Consider the following 21,729-nt stretch of genomic DNA (forward strand, 5'->3'; position numbering starts at 1 on the left):
AAGGATTTATTTTGGTGGAGTTGAGGGTGGGAGAGAAATGAATGTTTATGTTCTCCTGTTAGAGAATAGCTTTTTCCCTTCCAGCTTTCACACTGGCACATGCTTATTACAATTCTACCTTGGGAACATGACAGACTTTTTTTCTTATGCATTCATGCAACATAAACAGGTAATTCTAGGAAGACTGTGATTAAGTCACTTGCATTCTGACCTGTTTTCATCTCATCTCTCCCTGACTCTGGGTGAGCCAAAGGCTATTAACATGATGTTCTCCTGCTAACTCACTAGGCAGACCTCTACTCGAGATGTGATCTGACACCGCAGCAGCTGATGCTGGTCCAGTGACTAAAGCAGTCAGGCTGAAAACAGATTTTATCTATCTCAACAGTCCTATTTTCTTCTGTCCTCAAACCACTGTTATTTTCAAGATAAAATTTAGTAACATTATGAAGTAGCTTTTATTCCCTTGGGTGAATAAGACATGTGCACATTTAATAATAAATTTGCTTACTAAAGGTGCTTTTAGGGGAAAACAACCTTAAAAATAATACAGTTCTAGTCCTTGGGCAGTGAACAAAGAAAAAATGTGCTTGAGAAACACAGTCCAGGTTAAAGGAAAACTCTCAGATCGGTTAATGCAGTCAAATTTTTGCTTGAGAATGTGAGCAACATATCAGCAAATATATTCATTCTTGTGCTACTCTTCATTACTTAGCATAGAGCTACCTTGGGTGTTTCTACACATGCTCTAAACCAAGAGTGAGTTTAACATGTCAGCAGTGAGGAGTAGACATTTTCTACTATAGCACACTGGGAGATGTTTACTGGTACTGTAGGTAGAAATGACTCCATTGTTCACTAAGTTTGGGAAATAATATGGCAACATTGCTACTGGAGATACATAATGTACAGAAGCCTAACTGTGAAGAGATTTGATTAACGAGACTTAAGTCTTAGTCCAGAATTTCCCAAATTTATGTGAACACGGGACATCATTTTTCATAGCACACATGTGAACAAGCCACTATTCTTTAAACAAGCTATTACAAACTCAACCACTCTGGAGAACTGATGAGTGCCTAACTGAAATTAGACTAAATTCTTCTTGGTAAACAATGTTTTCTGAACCTTGTTCAGAAATATAATCACTGCAAATTATTTTCCAAGTGTTGTTCTAAAAAACACTTAATATAACTGGCCACTAGTAAGAAGGTAAGGTAAATTAATCCACTCGCATTCAATTCTACAAAGAATGAAACCGTTTTTAAAAGTGGCTTAGAACAAACACTTCACTGAGCACTTACTATGCACCCACCAGGTATATTCCTTTTATAACGTAATCTTCAAAATGAGTTGTCAAACTATTGGCCCATTTTGTGAATGAGGAAAATGAAAATTAAGTTATATAATCACCAGTGGCAGAGCTGGGAAATGAACTCAAGTCTGTGACTCTGAAGACATGAAAAAGTTACACATTTCAGATGAATGCATAAACTGTCTTTATGGTTATGACATGAAAACTTACTGTAGAATGTTACCTTAATTACACTTCCTAATGCATGATGTGGACAGACATTAGAAAAGTTTGGACTCGGTTGGAAAAAGAAATCCAGCAGTTAAAAAAGTCCTTTACTTGCAATCCCCACCCCTAGCTAACCCAAGAGCATTTAAAAAATAACTTAAAAAGTAGCCATCAAAGATACCAATCAATTTCTTACTGGTGAAATATATAAGAACTTCCAGGAGTCACAAGAGTTCCAAACAATTAATTTATAAAAATAACAAAACATTTGTCAATATGAAAAAAAGATCAGGATTCACTCTCATCGATGTCCTCATCTGGATGGTGCTCAGCATCCTCCTTTTCCTGCTGCTGTTTCTTCCACAGTTTGGCCATGGCCAGGAGTTTGAGGTTAGGTTGATTGGCAGCATCTTCTGGAAAGATGTAATCAAAGTATTCTTCCCAGCCTGCATCAGACTACAGAAATAAAAAATGAAAAGATAAGCAAACATGTGGGTGATATACTCACATATCAGAGTGAAGAATTTTTAGTGGAAATCCGGATGATTACCTCCATTTTACAAAATAACATCAAAGTCTACTACAGAAAGAACAAGGGCTGGGTCTGAAAGACTGGGAGTGAGTAAGCAGCAACTGTAGCTCAGTGAGAACTAAACTGGTAGAAAAAAAAATTCTAAAAATCTAAGCAAAGCTCCTCTATAGCCAACCAAGATGTGCAGTGTCTCCAACTACATTGTGCAGTCTTACATTTAAGAAAATGTTTAATGATCTTTACATAATATTCACCCAGTAGCAAAAGCCATACATCTGTGCATTATTATTCCAACTCCCTACCCTCCCATCCTCACCTATCAGTCACTGATTTCACTTCCCAAATACTGTTCTAACAGGCCCTGTGGCCCTGTTCTAGTTCCAGCTTCCATGTGTTGCTCAGCTTATAAAAACTGCTTCCTGATGGGTCTTCTTTCTCCAATCTAAGCCCCTTGAGTCTGCCAGTATGAGATGCCAGCAATCTGGTCACGTCATTTTATGCAAAACAGCCTTCACTGACTCCCACCAAACTCCTTCTTATCGCCTACAAGCCTTCTCTGGATAGGCTCCTATCTGAAAGTTCAGTTCCGTCTTCCTCCACACTAACTTCCTATTAAATGCTCTAAAAATATCACACTTCATGAAGTTCCCAGACAACCATCACCAAAACACCTTTGCCAACCCCTTCCCATTCTCCACCTCTGACTGGACCATATGTTCTACCCCGTGTTTCCATAACAGCCAGATTGCAACCATCTCCTACTCCAGGTGGTCTGCTTCCATTCTAAGATTGTACATATGCCACTTAAAAGTCCACATTTCAAAGTCAGAAGTGTTTCTACTCATGTGACGTGAGATGAATAGTCCCAGGGCAGAGTTCTTACCCCATCGTCAGTCTGGACCTTTCTTCTCTTCTTGACTTTCTCTGGCATGAGTTTGTCTACTCTCTCCTTATCTGAAGCTGTTCCAAATTCTTCTTCAAAACTTCGCCAAGATTCCAGCAGCATAAGTCTCTCTTCCTTTTCTTCACAGTTTCGCATGGTTTTGTTAGCTTCTTCATAAATTTGTCTGCATTTAGTCAAACTTCCTTCTTTTCCTGAAGACAACTCAAACTGAGCAAAGCTGATCCATACCTTTAAAAAAATTATTGAACCAAATTAACCACGTCACTCGGAAGACAATAATGTAGTAATAATAAAGCGAATTCCCAGTTAATGACATCGGAAAGTAATGTGTTCATCACTAATGTTTCACAGGTGAAAACAATGAATATATGCTTCAATATAAACACTGAAAATATTTGATTCTACATTCTATAATTAAATGTCTGACATAGTCTTAAACTCTTGAAAAGAGTTTAACTTGGCCGGGCACAGTGGCTCACGCCTGTAATCCCAGCACTTCAGGAGGCTGAGGCGGGCAGATCACGAGGTCAAGAGATTGAGACCATCCTGGCCAACAGGTGAAACCCCGTCTCTACTAAAAACAGAAAAATTAGCCTGGGCATGACGGTGCGTGTCTCTAGTCCCAGCTACTCTGGAGGCTGAGGCAGAAGAATTGCTTGAACCTGGGAGGCGGAGGTTGCAGTGAGCCGAGATCGCGCCACTGCACTCCAGCCTAGCGACACAGCAAGACTCCGTCTCAAAAAAAAAAAGAGTTTAACTTTTTTTCAATCTTGTGATACCCAAGCTATTCACATGCAGCATAAACAATGACCTGGTATAAACTTAACATTCCAAGCATTCCAAAGTCCTCTGAGACTCACATTTCTCTTGAAAAGCAAGGAAATCATTAAAAAAAAAAAAAAAAAAAAAACCCCAAACACTTAAAATACAGAAATATAGTATTTTCTTCAGGACTGCTGATTCAAGCAAAATGAAAGATCATCTACAAAGCAAGGATACCTTGACATGCTGCGTCCGTTGAAGCAACCGCCGGTAAAGGTTTCGTGTTCTTTCTGTTTCTTCCTGCTCAATTTCAAAATCAATATATGATTTCCAAAGCACCTAAGGAAGACAAGTAAATGGGTCAGTCTTGACATTTACAAAGCAGCATGCCCCCATCCAAAGCACAGCTTAAGTATCACTCTAACCTACATCTAGGAACATAGGATTTTTACTGAACAACTAAAGAACACATGGGAATAAGATAAATAACATTGGTATCTATAAGCTGGCAAAACTTGGCTAGAATTCCAGATTACAGAAAAAGGGCCTTGGATTCAGTCTTAGAGATTCTCTTTGGAAGTTTTTCAAATGCTTGACTTATCAAGAACTGAGAAACTTGCCAAGCATCTCCCAGGTACTCTTCATATTCCAGCCACATGCAGTTGAGCGTCCAGAGAGAAAATAGGCCCAGGTTAGCCAGTATGCATGTTCTTACCTCTACTGTACATTCCTTGTTATTATGAGAGTTCAGTGCAACAAGCATTCACTGAACAGGTGCGCACTGGCTCGGTGCAGCCTGGCAGGGCATAAGGATGAATAAACCGTGGCCTGGACACCTGAAAGCTGGCAGTCTGGTGGAGGAGCCGAGGACAACTGACAAACTCAGTGATACCCAAAGCCCTGCCTTAATGCAATCAGGGGGCCAAACCATTAAATGCAGGGTCATGTTAGTGCATGAGATTAACAAAACGGCTGGGTGAGTTCTACGACTCTTGTGAGATTCAAATCATTCCTAGCTGTGGTTTGGTACTACCTTGTGGGTCAAGTTTAACTACTGAAGGTAGGCGAGGACTTTCAGGACAATGACAAAAGAAGTTGCAAGGACATCCTGGTTTAGAGAATACAGAGATGTGCAGTTCCTACCTCCATCCCCCTCGTTCTCCAGGTGGGCCAGCCTGCTGGCTGCTTCCTTGCCTGGCCTCTTCCCCAGCCCCTTTAGGCTTCCCTGCTGGAGAAGGGGCATCACCCACCCCCATGATATCGCAATTCATCCTGGGCATCATCCTGGATGTCTACTGCTCTGGTATCTAATGAGAGGGCTACTTCCCCTGTCCCCCACAGCCACCTTTCCACATACAAGCCTAATCTGAGTAGAAGAGACTAAGTTAGATCATCTTTATACTCTAAAATACACCCACATTTAGATGGTCATCTAAAGTAAGACTAAACACGTATCTCAAACAAAATTATATTTGACTTGAGATGCTCACCTCTGGCATGTCTAAACGTGGCTGACTGATGGCTAATTCATAGATTGCCCGTGCTCTGTCAATATCACCAAGGATTGTCTCTAATTCAGCGAATTTAATCCATGAGGTACAATTTTCAGGTCCAAATTCCAGGAACTTTTCATAAAGCTTCCGGCATCTGTCAAATTCTCGAAGCTGTAGCTCCAATTCTATGTAAACTTTAAATAATTTGTTCTTTGGACATTTGCCTATGGAAGTTCCCTGGAAAATAAAATAACCAGACCACTGTGATACTGTAGTGGATTCAATCTGTGCAGTTATTGCACTGCCCTAGAGGCTGTTCTCTGCTGAGGAAGAATCTTGCAAAGTCAACATGGCCTACCGTTCTTTCCCTCTGTGGTATCACAATGTTTACTGGTTCTTGACAAAAGGCTGAAGGAAACTCCTCTAATTCATTCAGCAAGAGGCAGTGTTCCAGAATTGTTTGGGCAACTAAATAAAATAAGATTTGAAAGTTTCTCAGGATCTCCTAGGGAATAGGGATGTCAGATGCATAAAACCTCCTATAAATAAAAAGGACAAGGCATGGTGGCTCATGCCTGTAATCCCAGCATTCTGAGAGGCCAACGTGGGAGGATCATTTCAGCCCAGGAGGCAGAGGTTGCAGTGAGCCAAGATCGTGCCACTGCATTCCAGCTTGGGGAACAGAGCGAGACCCTGTCTCAAAAAAAAAAAAACCAAACAAACAAAAAAAAAGTAAAACAACTAAAAGTGCATTTAATACACCAGAAAGTTTGCACAGGATCAGATTACTAATTCTAGTCTGTGGAAAGATTTAGTAACTGGTAGCTATAGAAGTTTCCAATATTGAAACAGAATGTTAATTTGCCCCAGATAATAAGAATAATTTACACATTATTAGTCAGTGTTTTTACAGAGGACGCATGTTTTCTAACATGTCCCAGGCTATAAAGGTATAATACTTCTGTCACTTTTTAAAGTAGGAATCGTACAACTTCCAAGCACCAAGATTTTAATTTCTTTCTCATAGAACTTAATAAGACATCTTGATCCTTTCTTTACTTACCAATGCTCTTCTGGCTAATGACAGATTCTTCTGTCGTATTTCAAACTGTGCATACAGTATCCACATTTTGGCAAATGTGAACTAGAAAACAAAAGCACAAAAATATCTCGCTTAAAAGTCTCATCCAAATTAAATTGAATTAAAGGAAATTTAAATTAACCAAAGCCATTGGTAATTTGATTTCTCTAAAACTTCAAAGAGGAAGGTACTCTGCTTATTTACAAGCAAAGACCACATTCATTTCACAAGAATTAGAAACCCACATACCATGATCCAGATACTGTACTGTACTGCATGGCATGGTAGCCTCTGCTCAGAACAGACTTTGTTTTGTAGGCATGCTTGTATATGGGCAGAATGTCCTACCTCTATTCTGAAAAGTAACTCAGTCAACACTTCTACGGAAGGAAACACGTTTTGTTGTTTTGTTTCTCGTGCTGGGAAACAAGGCAGAGGTAACATCTCAACCATCTACACAAGGGGCACATCGATCTATGCATGCACACAGTCACTGTTACCAACAAACCCACCTCTGTGTCCCCCGCACACGTTGTGTGCTCTCTGCATGGATGTCTTTCTCCTTCCACTCAGACTATTCACATTACCTAGCCTTCTCTGAATTTATATTATTTGTTTGTCAATGCAGGTTGTCCTCCGACCTAGACTGTGAGCTGTTTTCAGAGGCAAGGAGCATATCTCAGTCTTATTTATGTTGTCCATGGTGGGACAGGGACGCATTTTATCAATCAATATTATTTCACTGAATTACTTCACAAGTAACAAAAGAGGATTCTGACCTGTTTGAAATGGAACACTTTAGAGCAAACATACCTTTTTGTGAGGAATTAGTTCCAAAGAGGCTTGATACACCTGTCTTGTCCTCTCAGGATCCTGTATTAGGATAAGAAATTTTCACAAAATATTGAAGTCTGCTGCTAACACTCATTTTACTAGTTACTAATTTTACTGATACTGGTAAAAATGTACCCCCCCAAAACTGAGCATGTTTCACAAGTTGTTACTTGCGAACCCTGATTTATGATCTAAAGTATGAACGGCCATGAAACTTCAGTTTAAAAATCACCAACAAGATAGCCACCAAACTCTAAGCCCTTCTTTGTAGAAAGCCTTTTTGCCTGATGGCAGAAAGAAACAAAGATGTTTCATAGTCTCAGATCAAACCCAGAAGGTTAATACAAATGATGTCTGAAAATGCCACTTGATTTTTGCTAAAGGCAAAAATGCATAATCTAGCCATAATTACTCCTATTAATGAGCAAATCCAGGAAACTATATTTAATTAAATTAAGGACTGGTTCACTGTTCTCTTTCAAGTTCCAAGTGATATCTTGTTGTGCCTCAAGTAAAAATAAAACCAAAATTTAAAAAGCCCCTCACATGTGGCCACAACAAGCACAGAGTTTAAAATGTTGCACAGCGAATATATAACTGTATGGATGAACAGAAGCCTATAAAAATTTAAAACTATATTTCCTTGTTTCAAGAATTATAAATATCCGCAATAGGCGAGCTGTGAATACAGGAGAGAGGAAACCATTATCAGCTGACACATAATTCTGTTTTTTCACCTTTGCCTCCAATTCTTCATAGAGTGCATAGTTGATCCAAAGATAAATGTAGCGCTTCCAGTGCCTCTTCTCCTGAATGGGTGGGACATTGGCAATGGCCCTTTCATAGACTTCTCTCACGGCTTCAGCTTCTGCGTCACTTTCTACCAAGCGCAAGTAATCAAACCATGCATCATAATTGTGTGGATTTGCCTAGAAAGACAACCAGTTTAATAAATAAAAAACAAAACCAAGAGCTGCACTTGCCAGGTTAAGCGAGCTGAAAAAAGGCATCAGGGTGATTTTCTATATTTTAGCACCTTTTCTTCTAAATTTTACATGTTCTCTCATTTTGAAAACACCATCCCTGAGACTGCATAAATAGAAAAGAAATAGGAATACAGAGGATAGATTACTGACCAGGTGTCCCACAGCAAGGACTCCTTCATCTATAGCCATCACTCTCAAGATAGTCAATAATTAGATGACTATTCTTGCCAATGCATTTGCTTAAATATGTGACTATGTATCATTATGTCTGTAACAAGAGAATTATATCATGCTCACAATTGTTAAACTTGCCTTTCCAATTAATAGTAATTCATCTTTAACATATCTTGCTAACCTACCACATTTAATAACAGACTTAGTCCTTTGCTTGGAGGTATCTTAATTAACTTGACTAAGGAAGAGTATTTTTAAATACACAACAGAATACTGAAGGAAAATGATACTCTCTTTGAATTGAAATCAAAATAGTACATTACAGAAAAAGAGATGCCAATGGAACCCTGTCTAGCATACATCTTTCGTTCAGGCAGTTAAGCTCAAAGGTGATGTGCAAAACAGGTTTTTGGACCAATCTCTGACTCTTCCACCTTCTTCCAACAATGAGCTCGAATGGATTCCACATTTCTTTTGCTCCAGTTCTACATACAGTCAACAATAAACAAAACGACTTACAACATATAGGTGGCAGAGCAAATCCAAGTGTTGTTTGCTTGCCTTTTCTATCAGCCTTGTTTACTCCTACTTGTCTGAAATAGCTGCCAATTGGATCACAGGCACATCATAACGAGAGTAATCACTGGTAGTGCTAACTTGCTATTATTCATTTTAGTGTTGCTAGTATTGATGAGCACATCTTGGGTTATCTACAGAGTTGACCATCCACACCAGTGCTCACCTTCACTTCTTCTTCGTACTGGAATCTCCGTTTGCTCACGATGATATCTTCAATACCCCGCCTATCACCAAACTTCTTCTCAAAGATGGTATAATTTTTAAAGAGTTCTTGGGCATCTTGTTTTGAAATTCTGTCCAGGGCATACTTGTAAATCACTCGTACCCTTTCAAACTAAATGCAGACAGGATGATTACCTTCTATAACACAATATTCTCATGCCAGTCCCAACTAGGAGAGTAAATATAACAAAATATCACTTGTAAGTTAGATTTTGAGGCCTCATAATGTCCACATAAGATGCTTTTCTCCCTCTAGTTGAAGTTATCTCTGTCAGGATGGACCAGTACTCTGCTCTGAGCTCCACATTTAATACTGTCTACCTAACACTGCCAATTGGATGTCTACTGCACATCTCAAACAGGTCCAAAACTGAGCTTCTGTTTCCTCCCCACTCAAACTGGGACTCTCCCCACCATCCCAATTTTAGTAGGCAAGGCCTAACTTACAGTCACATACTTGCTCAAGTCAAAACCTTCAGGTGATCCTCAATTCCTCTTTTTTCCTCATACTCCATATTCACTCTTGGCAACACGCCCTGCCATTTCAATCTCTCCCACACAGCCATCTGCTTCTCCCCAGCCCCCAGCCATCAAGCTCCACTGTTCACCTGGCCCACTTCAAAAGTCTCCCCACTGGTCTCCCCTGGTTCCACTTTTGCCATCCACCCCCATACATTCTCCGTGAATTAGCCAGAGACTCTCTTTAAAATGTAAATCATATCCAATCACTGTCGTGCTTAAAACCTTTCAATGCTTCCCACTGGCCTGAACAGAATCTGAACTCCCTAGCATGGTCTGTGCAAGACCTTATATAGGTTGAGTGTCTCATCTGAAACATTTGGTACCAGAAGTGTTTCGGATTTGGGATGTTTCCCCAGTTTTGGAATATTTGCATTACACTTACTGGTTCAGCATCCCTAATCCAAAAACCCAAAGTCTGAAATGTTCCAATGAACCTTTCCTTCGAGTGTCACGTCAGCACTCAACAAGTTTCACATTTTGAGTTTCGGATTTTCAGACTGGGAATGCTCAAACCTGTATTTGGATGGATCTTAATTCTGTATTATTTGAACTGCCTTTTTTTAAGAAATGGGGTCTTGCTCTGTCACCCAGGCTAGAGTGCAATGGCACGAACATAGCTCACTGTAGTCTCAAACTCCTAGGCTCAAGTGATACTCCTGCCTCAGCTTCCCAAGTAGCTGGGACTGTAGGTGTGCGCCACTATGCCCACTCAATTTTTTTTTTTAGAGACAGGGTCTCACTATGTTGCCCAGGCTCGTCTCAAACTCCTGGCCTCAAGTGATCCTCCTGCCTCAGCTTCTCAATATTTGAGCTATTTTCATAGGTAAAAGGGAAAAAAAGAACTCTCTTATTTATAGGGCAATCTGTTTCCATTCTAAATGTTGTTTTCTGTTCTAGGGCTTTATGCTTTTTGTTTCCCATATTTATTATCTGTTAAGTCCTTTACTTAGGATGCTAAAAGACTAGCTCTCAGTTTACGGGCATTCAGACTAAAAGGCTTAATTTTCAAACAAAGCACAATAAAATTAAGACAGTTATAATACAATCTATAATCAGCTCCCATCTGTAGCTTAGTCACATATATATGCTGTTCTCTGTGAGAAGTTGTGTTTTTGTATTTTGAAAACATCTTCTCCAGGGATATGTCAGTAAGAAAAAATGGAAATGAACTCACCATGCACAAAATGTAATCTTTGCTAAGCCGTTTTACAGTATAATGAAGTTAGGTATACTTACCTCTTTCTGATTTTCTTCAAACTTGGCAAAGGCAACATAAAGGTGCTCATCCATATGTTCATCTCCAAAGAATTCCACAGCTCTCTCATACACTTTCCGTGCATGGGCAAAATAAGCATGTTTTTCTTCAAAGCGGGCATACTTGATCCAGTTCTTAACATCAGGGTGCACGAGGACAAGTGCAAGGGAATTAAGGAAATACCAGGCAAAACAGCATGGCTTAAAAAAATAGTACATAAGTAAACACCAAAACCATACCAAAGCCTGGAAACCCCAACAATTCAAACTACAACTCTAGGGGAACAAAACACATACAAAAGTGTAGAACTAAACAGTGGCTTCGTGAGAGCAGGGCCACGCCTGTTCATCTCTATTTTCCTCCAGTGCTTAGTTAAGATTTTAGTGGTGGGTATAAACTCGAGTTTGGAAGCAAAGAAAAATCTCAACCCAGGTTACCAACCATGTGATCTTGGATAAGTCACTGAACTTGTCTAAGTCTCAGCTGTTTCATTTGTAAACAGGGAAAAATAATGCCAACCTCACTGGATCACTGCCAGCTTTAAATGAGAAAATGTATGTAATGCCCTTAGCACAATTTCTGGCCAAAAGAACATGGCACCGTAAGCAGTCAATAATGGTCTGGTCAATAAATGGCACCAATTATATTAAAATATGAATACTTGAACTAATAATTAAGAAAAAAATGCTATAAAAAGAAAACTGTTAACTAGAGTCAAAGCAGAAAGTTTTGAATTGCCATTTTAATCTATCTTCCTTGAATAAATCATGAATTTCCAAAGTAGTAATATATTCCAATATGGCAAAGAAGTTAAGGGCATCAGTTCTGAAGCTGCTCTACTAGGTTCACATTCTATTTCCATCAGCACCTGTGAGAACCCAGTCAAGCTACTTAATCTCTCATGCCTCAGCTCCCTCATCTGTAGGATGGAGAAGTTCCTACACTGCAAGGTTGTTATGAGGATTAAACAACAATATCTGTAAAGTACTTAGAATACTGCCTGGCACATAGCAAGTGCTATAAAAGCTTTTGTCAAACTAATAATATTAAAATTAGTAAACATAATTAAGATCTTAACATTGTCACCTCAACAGAGAAGAATAAAAAAAAAAAAGATCTTAATACTGCATAATAAAGTTGATTCTCATTATTTGTGGTAGTTACGTTCTATTTAGTCACTGCGAACACTTAATTATTCCACTGCTCCTAGGGGAAACATGTATATACACAATCTCACATTCATCATCATCTTAAATCCCCCAAAAAATTCATCCTGGCAGATTCTATCTTCATTATTTTGTAAGAAAAGTGGTTCAGAAATGTTAAGTGACTGGACTGAGGCTGCCCCACTGACAGGGATTCAAACTCCCCAACTGACCCCAGAGCCACAGCTCCTTGCACTACATGGCACTGGCCCTTCCTGTCTCCAAGCTCTGGGCATGGTTATATGAGGTTAAGACCAGAAGGCAGAGCCTTGCCTTGCTGGACTTCATGCTCTGTGCATATCCACAAATGACTGTGAAAGTGCTACAATTACTGACTTGGGGAGTTACAAATAAATTTTAGCAAATACGTGATTTTGCAAATATGGACTCTGCAAATAATGAGGAATGACTGTACTTCAGTTTCTAAAAGTGCTTTCAAGTGTATCATTTAATCTTCGCAACAGCCCCAAAAAGGTGCTTTTATTCTTGTTTTTAAGAAGAGGACACCAACTCTCAAAGCAGTTAAATGACTCGCTGGAGCCAAACAGCTAGTAAACAGTAAACCTTGGATGAACTCCAGTAACAGTAGAAATGACCAACACAAACCTTAGAAAAACAGGACTGGCAATGGCAGCCAGAACCTTCATACAGTTAGTCCTCCAGCCATGGGTTCCATGTCTGTGGATTCAACCAACCTGCGATAAAGTATTCATGAGAAAAAAGTGCTTCTGTACTGAACATGTAGTTTTTTTGGTTATTATTCATTAAAATATACAGAATAACAATTATTTACATAACATTCACATTGCATTAGGTATAAGTAATCTAGAGATTATTTAAATTATATGGGAGGCTATGCATAGGTGACATGCAAATACTACATCATTTTGTTTCAGGGACTTAAGCATCACCAATTTTGGTAGCACCTTGAGTTCCTGGAAACAATCCCCCAGGAATATCATTTTCCACAAGGAAACATTAGTTTTCAGCATTACAATAACATAAACCCAAACTCTCACTAGAAAAGACTAGTTACCCAGATCACAAATTTTCATTCTGACCAATCTCTTTCCCTACAAAACACAGGGAAGCTGATAAACTGACATTCTTGACTTTGAGCCTGACATTAATGACTGTGTGTCCCGATCATGAGACATCTCTACAGGAGCAGCAGCATCCAGGACAATCACGGTACCCCACAGATCTCGTCCAAAGGATATATCGCTCATAAATGGTGCGGGCCCGATCTACTTCTTTGTATCTCAGCTCAAAGTTGATGTAGGAGTGCCAGGCTTGCTCCTCAGGCTGCCACTCCATCCAGCGCTCAAACACCTGCCGGGCACCAGCAATGTTTCCCAACATTTCCTCCATGTACGTGTACTTGTACCTTTAACAAAATCACCCGAAAATATCTGCTGTGGTTTAGTTCTTCCATTGTTGAATGGGAAGAAGATTTAAGATTTTACCTTTCTTAAAGGTTAAATCGAACATGTTTTGTCATTGATATATAAATCTGAAAAAGGACGAACCATTCGAAAAAAGGTATTTTTTTTCTTAAAAGTTGCCTAGTTCAACAAGAAACTTATGAATAAAAGATTGCAATCAAAATTTTAGTTTTGATTACATAGCTATAGAACATTACAATTATGATTTAATAGACTATGGGACATTAAACAAGATTTATGTTTAAAGAAAAAGTAGGAGGTAAAATTAAACTATCATGTAAATAAAATAAATACAGAAGATGTGGAACTTTGCTAGTCTATAAAAGGCTGTTTTGTTAGATCAGAAACTTACCAGAACTGATTAACTCGAGGCAGCGTTGTTATGGCCCGGTCCCAGATATTTCGAGCATGGTTGACTTGGCGATTCTTCATTTCCATTTCTGCGTATTTCAGCCAGAGTGTAATATTTCGATAGTCTACATCTAAAGCACGCTCGTATATGGATCGAGCCCTTAAGAAGCAAGATTTGCAGGGCATCAAAAGTAGTGCATACAACACATGTAGCAGTTATTTCAAACTATCTGGAATGCACTGATGTTTTATTAGGTGTCTACCATGAGCCAGGTTCTGGGCATAAAAAAATGAAAAGATACAATGCTCTCAACTACCTTACAAAGTCTTATAAAAAGACATGCATGCAATTATAATGCAGTGTGATTTATGTTACAGTCAAGATCTGCACGGGAAGCAGAGAGGAAGAAATGAAAATGTCTGGTGGAAAAGGCTAAGTAGTAGGTAATTCTAGAAATGAGAATTTGAGGAAAGTTCCAATTTACCAGGAAACTAAGTTTGGTGAGGAGGGGGTGTTCATTCCAGGCAAGAACAGTCAAGCCTCACAATAAGGAGACATGATATATTCAGCGAGTGGCACATACACAGCACAGTGGGGGAAGGAGGTATGCAGGGAGAATGCAGAAAGCTAGACCACAGGAAGGGCCAGATTGCAATTTTTATTTTTTTTGGCCATTGGTTTTCAGCTAAACACTTTTTAAAAAATCTCAATATATAGAAAGCAAATGAAATTGTGCTTCTTCAGCTACAGCTGACAAGATCCATCTCTAAAGCCTCTCCCGCCACCCTCCCCAGGACTATTCTACCCCAGTGCTCCTGAGGCCCTCAAGGGAACCCTAGGGTTCCGTGGAACCAAAGTTGAAAATTTCTACCCGAGGCACCATCTTTTTACCTGTGCTTTAACTTTTTCTTCTTTTCTTTTTGGTATCTGTTAACCTATGAATCATTATATACAAAACTACACTCTCAGTGATTTTACCTTTGAATCTCCTTTAAGCTTTCTTCCCATTGTGCGTATTTTATCCAGTTACTAATCACAGTCCTGTTTTTTCTTATGTTATCTTCAAAAGTCTGGAAGAAGGCAAAAAGGGTCAAGTCAAAAGACAAATGACTAAAAATGACAGCACCCTTAGTCTATTTTAAATCTTGTACTAAAATGGTTATTCATTTTGTTCATCTTTAAGAGAAATTACATCCTGGAATCCTTGAGGAATAAGAAACCCACTACAGAAGGTTACAATCAACTAACTGATACTTTAAAATGGTCTATGCTCGTCCCTAATAAAAAATGTTTTTGACTATTACCTTTAAGTCCTCTGGTAATTCTCAGAATTTCATATATAACAGCATTAGTGCTTTAAAACAGCCCCACATTCTAGAGTTAAGAGATCAAATCAGATTCCAAAGTCTTCTCATGGTCCTTTTGCAGACCTCAATTCCGTTTCTTTTCTTTCTTTCTTTTTTTTTTTTGAGACAAAGTCTCGCTCTGTCGCCCAGGCTGGAGTGCAGTGACACGATCTCGGCTCACTGCAGCCTCTGCCTCCCGAGTTCCTGTGATTCTCATGTCTCAGCCTCCCGAATAGCTGGGATTACAGGCACCTGCCACCACACCCAGCTAATTTTTTGTATTTTAGTAGAGATGGGGTTTCACCACGTTAGCTAGGCTGGTCTCAAACTCCTGACCTCAGGTGATCTGCCCGCCCTGGCCTCCCAAAGTGTTGGGATTACAGGCGTGAGCCACCGTGCCCAGCCAGATCTCAATTCTTAACACAGAAGGTGGTATAGACAGAAGCACACAGGGCAGCCTTACTAAGCATACCATCCTTCTTGTTGTCAGTTCTTCCATCTGCTAAACTTCTGCCCATTTTGATTCAGCACCAAAAATGATGCTGATTCAATTTCTTTACACTTTAACCAGACAACTCATGGCATATTTTATATAGTTCAGAAAAATGCTGTTATCTGGTAACCAGAAGTACATTATTCATGTGTCTAGAAACATTTAACCTCATCTTGCCCTACAGAATTCAACCAATGAGGAGCTTTTCAAACTGACCGATACACTCTTAACGATTAGTGGACTGAAAGATACCACACTGACTGACCTTCCTTTTCCTTAGTTTATAATCATTTAATTCTTCTTCATCTGTGATCTTCTGTTGAGGTGGAGGTGGAAGAAGCTCAAGTTCTCTTTCTTTAGCCTCTCTTAAGAGTTGTTCAGCAGTTATCTGTACCTCAGCCGGGGCTTTGTTTTTCACCTTTTAAGAAAGAAGACATTTCTATTTTTAGCAGATGCTCTTCACACAAGGCTTAAGAAACAAACATACATTTTTTAGGATATGAACTTCATTAGTATTATCACAAGATGCCTTTTTGTATGACATGTTCCCATTCCTCCATGAGACTGAAAAGAAAAAAAAAAATACTGTTTTCTCTCTTATTCATAGTATCTACTGCAAAGCCATAGGTAAAAGTCTCAAGACAAAAAGGTGGCAAAAATAATAGCAAGTTTTCCCTTTTAGATGAGTATAATAATAAACTTTGAGGCCGTCTAGGTAAAATTCTGACCAGAGGTTTTGTTTTATCAAGATGTGTAGCACATCTTATTAACAGCATTACAGCCTGCATTTACAGAATTCTTCAACTTATTTAATGCCCCGGTGTATAACTGGGTTTGGTTTTTCATGGTACTTCAAGTCAAAGGCAATATTCAGTAAGTTCTCATCATTAGACTGTAAGCTTCTTGAGGTCTTAGAAGCTTACAGTCTAACGTAGCTTAGAGCTGTGCTGTCCAACGCAGTAGCTATGAGTCACATGTGGTGAGTACAAATTGAGGTGGACTGTAAGTGTAAAATACACACTGGTTTTGAAGATGGAGTATAAAAAAGAATAAACTACCTCATTACATTTTTTATACCGATTACATGTTGAAATGATAATATTTTGGATACATTAGTTCAAATAAAATATATATTATCAAAATTAATGTCACTTTTTTGCTTTGTTTTTACTTTTTAACGTAGATATGAGAAAATCTAAAATTTCATATGTGGTGTGCATTATATTTCCATTGGACCAGTGATGCCCAATAAACGTTTATGTAGCTGAATTATAAAAAATGTTATTTAATGCCACGTGTGGAGTAATGATGATAATGGTGATAGCTCATATTTAATAAGCACTAAGTGCCAGACACAGTGTTACTTGCTCTGTATGCATTACTTCTGCAAGTCAGACAAATAGTTATGTAAAGGTCCAGTTCAAGAGAGTCATCCGGGCTCAAGAAAGACTGGAGGGAGCGTATCTGTAAAGGCTTCAAAGTCTGCCACATGTTAAGCACTTGGTAAGTATTAGCTATCGAAGGAAATACCGGATAGTAAATCTACTGTTTAATTAACTTATGATACTATACTACTCCTACCGTCTACTCTCGCCCTCCGCTGTCACTGAGCTAACTCCTATTCAGCCTTCAAGTCTCAGCTTAAAGGTCATTTCCTCAGCAAAATTTACTTTCAGGACCCCTTCATACGACCCCCTTATTCACGCCCATGGCATATTCTACTTTGCCTCTCGGTAACATCTAGCAAGGTCGTCTTTATACAGAAACTCGTGTTTTGAGTACTGCTTGTGGCCAGCGTCCGAGCGTAGCTTCCCAGCGCCCAGTGCAGTGCCTAGCTCAGTAAATCTTCACTGAACCACCCCACTCCTCTCCCTAGCAAAACCACCCCAGAACGAAGGCCACGCCAACGCGGGTCGTGCTCCGCGATGACAAGAGCCCGCGCCCCACCACCAGCTGCTCTTCCTCTCCATGTCTCAGGGTGAGCCTTCTCCCCAGCGGGAACACTCTCTCCAGCCCGGGGCACCCCCAGGGCTGAGGGATGCCCCTTTCCTAGGCCACCTCCTACAAGGCCCCTCGCGATCGCCTACCTTGGCCACTTTGGGAATCCGCTGTTTCCCGGCCGCGGTGGAGGCCGCCATGTCTGCAGCAGCTGACCTCTGGACACCTGTCCCCCGCACGGACGCTAGAAATCCGCTCTGAGAGCTCACCGAAACCACAAAGCTTTCAGACAACAAACAGGATCCCGGAACCGGAAGCGGAACTTGCTGGACTGACCTTTGACCTCTCCCATGCGCCATGACGGAAGCGGCACCGTTTCCATGGTGACCAGGCTGCGCGTCCTCCTTGCGGCAGCGCGTGGAGTGTGGCGTCCTGGAGCTGCGGATGAGGTGGGTAACGCCGTCCTGACTAGCAGCGACGCAAGTACTGCGGTTCAGGGCGTCAAGGGCGCATCCCCAGGTCAGCCTCCGGAACTGGGATGACCAGGCGAGGACGAGTGGCTCTGTCGAGCAGTGGCGCCCTGCAAGGGAGTAGGGACGAAGCTCCAATCTGGATGCTCGAGGGCGGGGGAAGAAGGGAGAGCGAGGAAACTACCATTCCCAGGATGCGAAGGGGCGAGCTGCCGCCCTTTTAGGCTGCATTGCCTCGAGCATTGCATTCCATTTGTCTCTGGGTTCACGCCCCCTCGTTTCTGGTTTCTGGACACTTGTGCCCAAATAATTAATTCTAAGATGCCCAAATAATTAACTCCAAGGCTTGGAATTAAAAATAACAGAAGGTACTTTGAAGCCAGGTATTAGGAAAAAATATAAGTAGAGTAACTGGAAAACAACTCAGTCTTGTGATAAGAAACATGTTTAAATTCTGTGTGTGCCTTAATTACTCTAGTTACATTTTCTTAGCCTCAGTGTCCTCAACTATAAAACAAGGCTAATAACATCTGTTTCACTAGGATTAAAGACAAATGCTCAGTAGATGTTAGCTGTTACAATACTTAACCTGCCCTCAAAAACTGAAAAGCAAAGGTTAAGAGAATTTTTTTAATAGACAAATTTTTAGAGTTTTAGGTTCACAACAAAATTAAGTGGAAGGCACAGAGATTTCCCCCCCTCAACAGCTTCCTGCTATCAGTTAATTGTACCTCTTCCCCCGTCTAACAGCCTCCAACTCTCAAAAATATCCTCCACCAGAGCAGTACATTTGTTACAATCTTGAACCTACATTGACACATCATTATCACCCAAAGTTCATAGTTTATATTAGGGTTCACTCTTGATGTTGTACATTCTATGAGTTTGGACAAACATATAATGACATGACTTGGAAGCTCATTTGTTAGGATAATTTCCACAGTTGCAAGGCTCTTTTGGTGTTTGGGGAAAATATATATTTATGTATGTAGTAATATCACATCTACCAATGCAGATATTGCTTTCAACAAAAGATTTATGCAGATTTCTAGAACTGCAGTCAGTTATAACCAACATCAATATATTTGCCATAACTCTTTATTAACCATATTACTTAGATATTTTATCTCACTTTTCAAAATTTAAATAGAGAAGATTTTATATCACTCTCATAAAGCCACCTAACAAAATAAATAAATATTTAAAAGATGTTTCTTTGAAGTGATTTTCCTTAAATGTATAACTGTAAACAATTGATTTGCCAAATGAATCATTGGTTTAATCATCTGTTGCCTTTGCTCAAACGTACAAACTTGCTAGAATACTTTGCTTCTGATCACCATCCTTCTCTCTCACATTTCTGTTGTCTGGCAATTCAGTTCATCTCTCTTTTTTTTTTTTTTTTTTTAGGAAAAATGTATTATCCTTCTTACTTTTTGCCATCAATGCTTTTGTAGATATACCTTCATGTTTACCTTCTTATTTCCCAGCGTTTAATCTTGTATTCCACTTCTTTCTGATTTTATTCTTCTCAGAATATATCATCTCCTAGTTCTTTCTACAAGATTCTTTGAATTTCTTTCAGTCTTTGTATGAAATTGTCTTTATTTTATCTTCATTTTAAAGTGATTGTTTAGGTTGATCAGTCTAGGTTAATGGTTATTTTTCCTTTTATATTTTTAAAACACTATTCTAGTAGTTAGAAAACTATGGGCTGTAGACTAAATTCAGCCCATTGACTATTTTGTATGGACTGTGAGTGAGCTAGGGATATATATATATACACACACACACACATTTTACATTAAACTTTATATGTAGTTTACATTGTAAACATTTTTTAAAAATTACATGGCACATGAAAATTATACATAAGTCAACTTTCAGTGTATGTAAGTAAAATTTTGTGGGAATACATTCATGCTCATTTGTGCCGATATTGTCTCTGGTTGTTACTGTGCTACAATGGCAGAGTTGACTAGTTGTGTAGACAACATGTGGCTCATAAAGCTTAATGTATTTATTCTCTGGCCTTTTACAGAAGTTTGCTAACCCCTGTGCTACTGACTTCTAATATTGCTGATGAGAAATATTCTGTCAGTCTAATTATTTTTTATAGACAGTCTGTCTTTTGTCAGGTTCCTTTAAAGTTTTCTGTTTGTCTTTAGGGTTTTGTAGTTTTACTATATATTTGGAGTTTATTTGTATTTTTTGCTGTGAGCTGAAGGTTCATGTCTTTCATCCATACTAAAAGTAATTAGCCATTATTTTCAAATGTTTCATTTATTCCTTTTGGAATTCCCGTAAGACGGATGTTTTTCATTCTGTGTTACATGTGTCTTTACTGAATTCTGTATTTTCTGTTTCTATGTGCTTCTTTCTAGATAATTTCTTCTTAAGTATCTTCCAGTTTATTTTCTTTATTCTTCTCTATTTTTAACCCGTCCTCTTAGTTTAAATTTTAATAACCACATATTTCATTTTTTAAATTTCTGTTCTTTTTTAAATAATGACCTGTTCTCTTCTCATGACTTTTGTTTCTCTTTCTATATTTCTTTATTATAAACATACTTAGTTTGTAGTCTGTTTCAGAGTCTATCATCTAAAATTCTTGGTGACTCCCATAATACACAGATTGTGTGGACTAGAATGCCATACCCACTTTAGTCTAGAATTTGGACTTCTCAGCAGTATTTTTGTTTTATTTTCTACCTAGAGCTTTGTGTAGAGAAAGCTTGTCACTTTCTTGGGCTGGTAAGTTTAATTTTTCTAGCCCCCTCGCTTACCGAGGGGCCCATCCAAAGTCCCAGGTAGATGTATGGTTTAATTTTTAATTCTCTGTTTGGAGTGAGGTCCATTCTATCCCCAAAACCTGTGTCAGATCGGCTCACATCATTGCCACCTGGTTGGAGAATTTCCCTTGCTCACTTGCTTTCTTCTTTTCTTGTTTTCTTTTTACCAAAGGCAGTTATCTAATTAATTTTACCTTCTTATTTTATTCAGAATTTTTATATACTTGTAGCATTAGTTTATGATATGTTTCACAAACAAGATGTCTCATTCCAATTTTGCTTTCAATTTAAAACCAGAACAAGGAATGACAGTATTTATGGCTAGCTTTGATAGGAGTCTAGACATTATTAATTTCTCCTTCATTGTTTTACCTGTTTTGAGCTCACTGACTAGTATATAATAAAATGGTTTTCCCTACGAAGGAAAGAAGGGAGGGAAAGAGAGAAGAAAGAGAGACTTACAGAAATTGAGACAATGAGAGAGAAATTGAAATAATTTTGTGACCTACTGTTTTTGTCAACAGCATTTCCCAAAGTGTCCTTCTGGAACGTTAGATTCTCCACTGTTGCTGTCATTAGAGATTCTGTTCCAAAAGAGTGTGGGAAAGGCTGGGTTATACAACAAAAACAAGTTGCTTTATTATGGAACCTCTCAAAGATGTTAATGGGCCTGGTGGCCCTTCAGGAAGCCTATTGCGAGCATTTCCTACACTTAACCACGGAACTTTTTTGGTCTCAAAATATGTCTCAAGACTGCTGACTTTCAGGGCTCCAGTTTGGAGAACTCTATTAAGAACATAGGCAGCAGCTGTCAATATTTCC

General features: G+C 39.1%; 2 protein-coding genes across 2 annotated transcripts in view; one reads left to right on the plus strand and one right to left on the minus strand.

Moving 5' to 3' along the window:
• Positions 1-1,755: 1,755 nt before the first annotated feature.
• Positions 1,756-21,729, minus strand: part of CRNKL1 (crooked neck pre-mRNA splicing factor 1) — a 28,095-nt gene continuing 8,121 nt past the window's right edge. The window contains exons 4-18 of the mRNA XM_054466962.2: positions 21,417-21,491; positions 17,795-18,225; positions 15,973-16,125; positions 14,847-14,938; positions 13,869-14,027; positions 13,292-13,458; positions 10,848-11,026; positions 9,031-9,201; positions 7,866-8,057; positions 7,108-7,167; positions 6,277-6,357; positions 5,211-5,450; positions 3,958-4,059; positions 2,938-3,186; positions 1,756-1,978 (exon numbers count right to left, since the gene is read on the minus strand). Coding sequence (XP_054322937.1) covers positions 1,811-1,978; positions 2,938-3,186; positions 3,958-4,059; positions 5,211-5,450; positions 6,277-6,357; positions 7,108-7,167; positions 7,866-8,057; positions 9,031-9,201; positions 10,848-11,026; positions 13,292-13,458; positions 13,869-14,027; positions 14,847-14,938; positions 15,973-16,125; positions 17,795-18,225; positions 21,417-21,483 — 2,511 coding nt within the window. The 5' untranslated portion in view covers positions 21,484-21,491 and the 3' untranslated portion in view covers positions 1,756-1,810. The remainder of the gene's footprint in view (positions 1,979-2,937; positions 3,187-3,957; positions 4,060-5,210; positions 5,451-6,276; positions 6,358-7,107; positions 7,168-7,865; positions 8,058-9,030; positions 9,202-10,847; positions 11,027-13,291; positions 13,459-13,868; positions 14,028-14,846; positions 14,939-15,972; positions 16,126-17,794; positions 18,226-21,416; positions 21,492-21,729) is intronic.
• The window catches only part of CFAP61 (cilia and flagella associated protein 61), a 313,628-nt gene continuing 309,899 nt past the window's right edge, over positions 18,001-21,729 (plus strand). Inside the window, exon 1 of the mRNA XM_063659455.1 lies at positions 18,001-18,094. The gene's annotated coding sequence lies outside the window, so the exon portion shown is untranslated. The remainder of the gene's footprint in view (positions 18,095-21,729) is intronic.

This window comes from Pongo pygmaeus, chromosome 21, assembly GCF_028885625.2.
Source record: "Pongo pygmaeus isolate AG05252 chromosome 21, NHGRI_mPonPyg2-v2.0_pri, whole genome shotgun sequence".
In the NCBI taxonomy this organism is placed as follows: domain Eukaryota; kingdom Metazoa; phylum Chordata; class Mammalia; order Primates; family Hominidae; genus Pongo; species Pongo pygmaeus.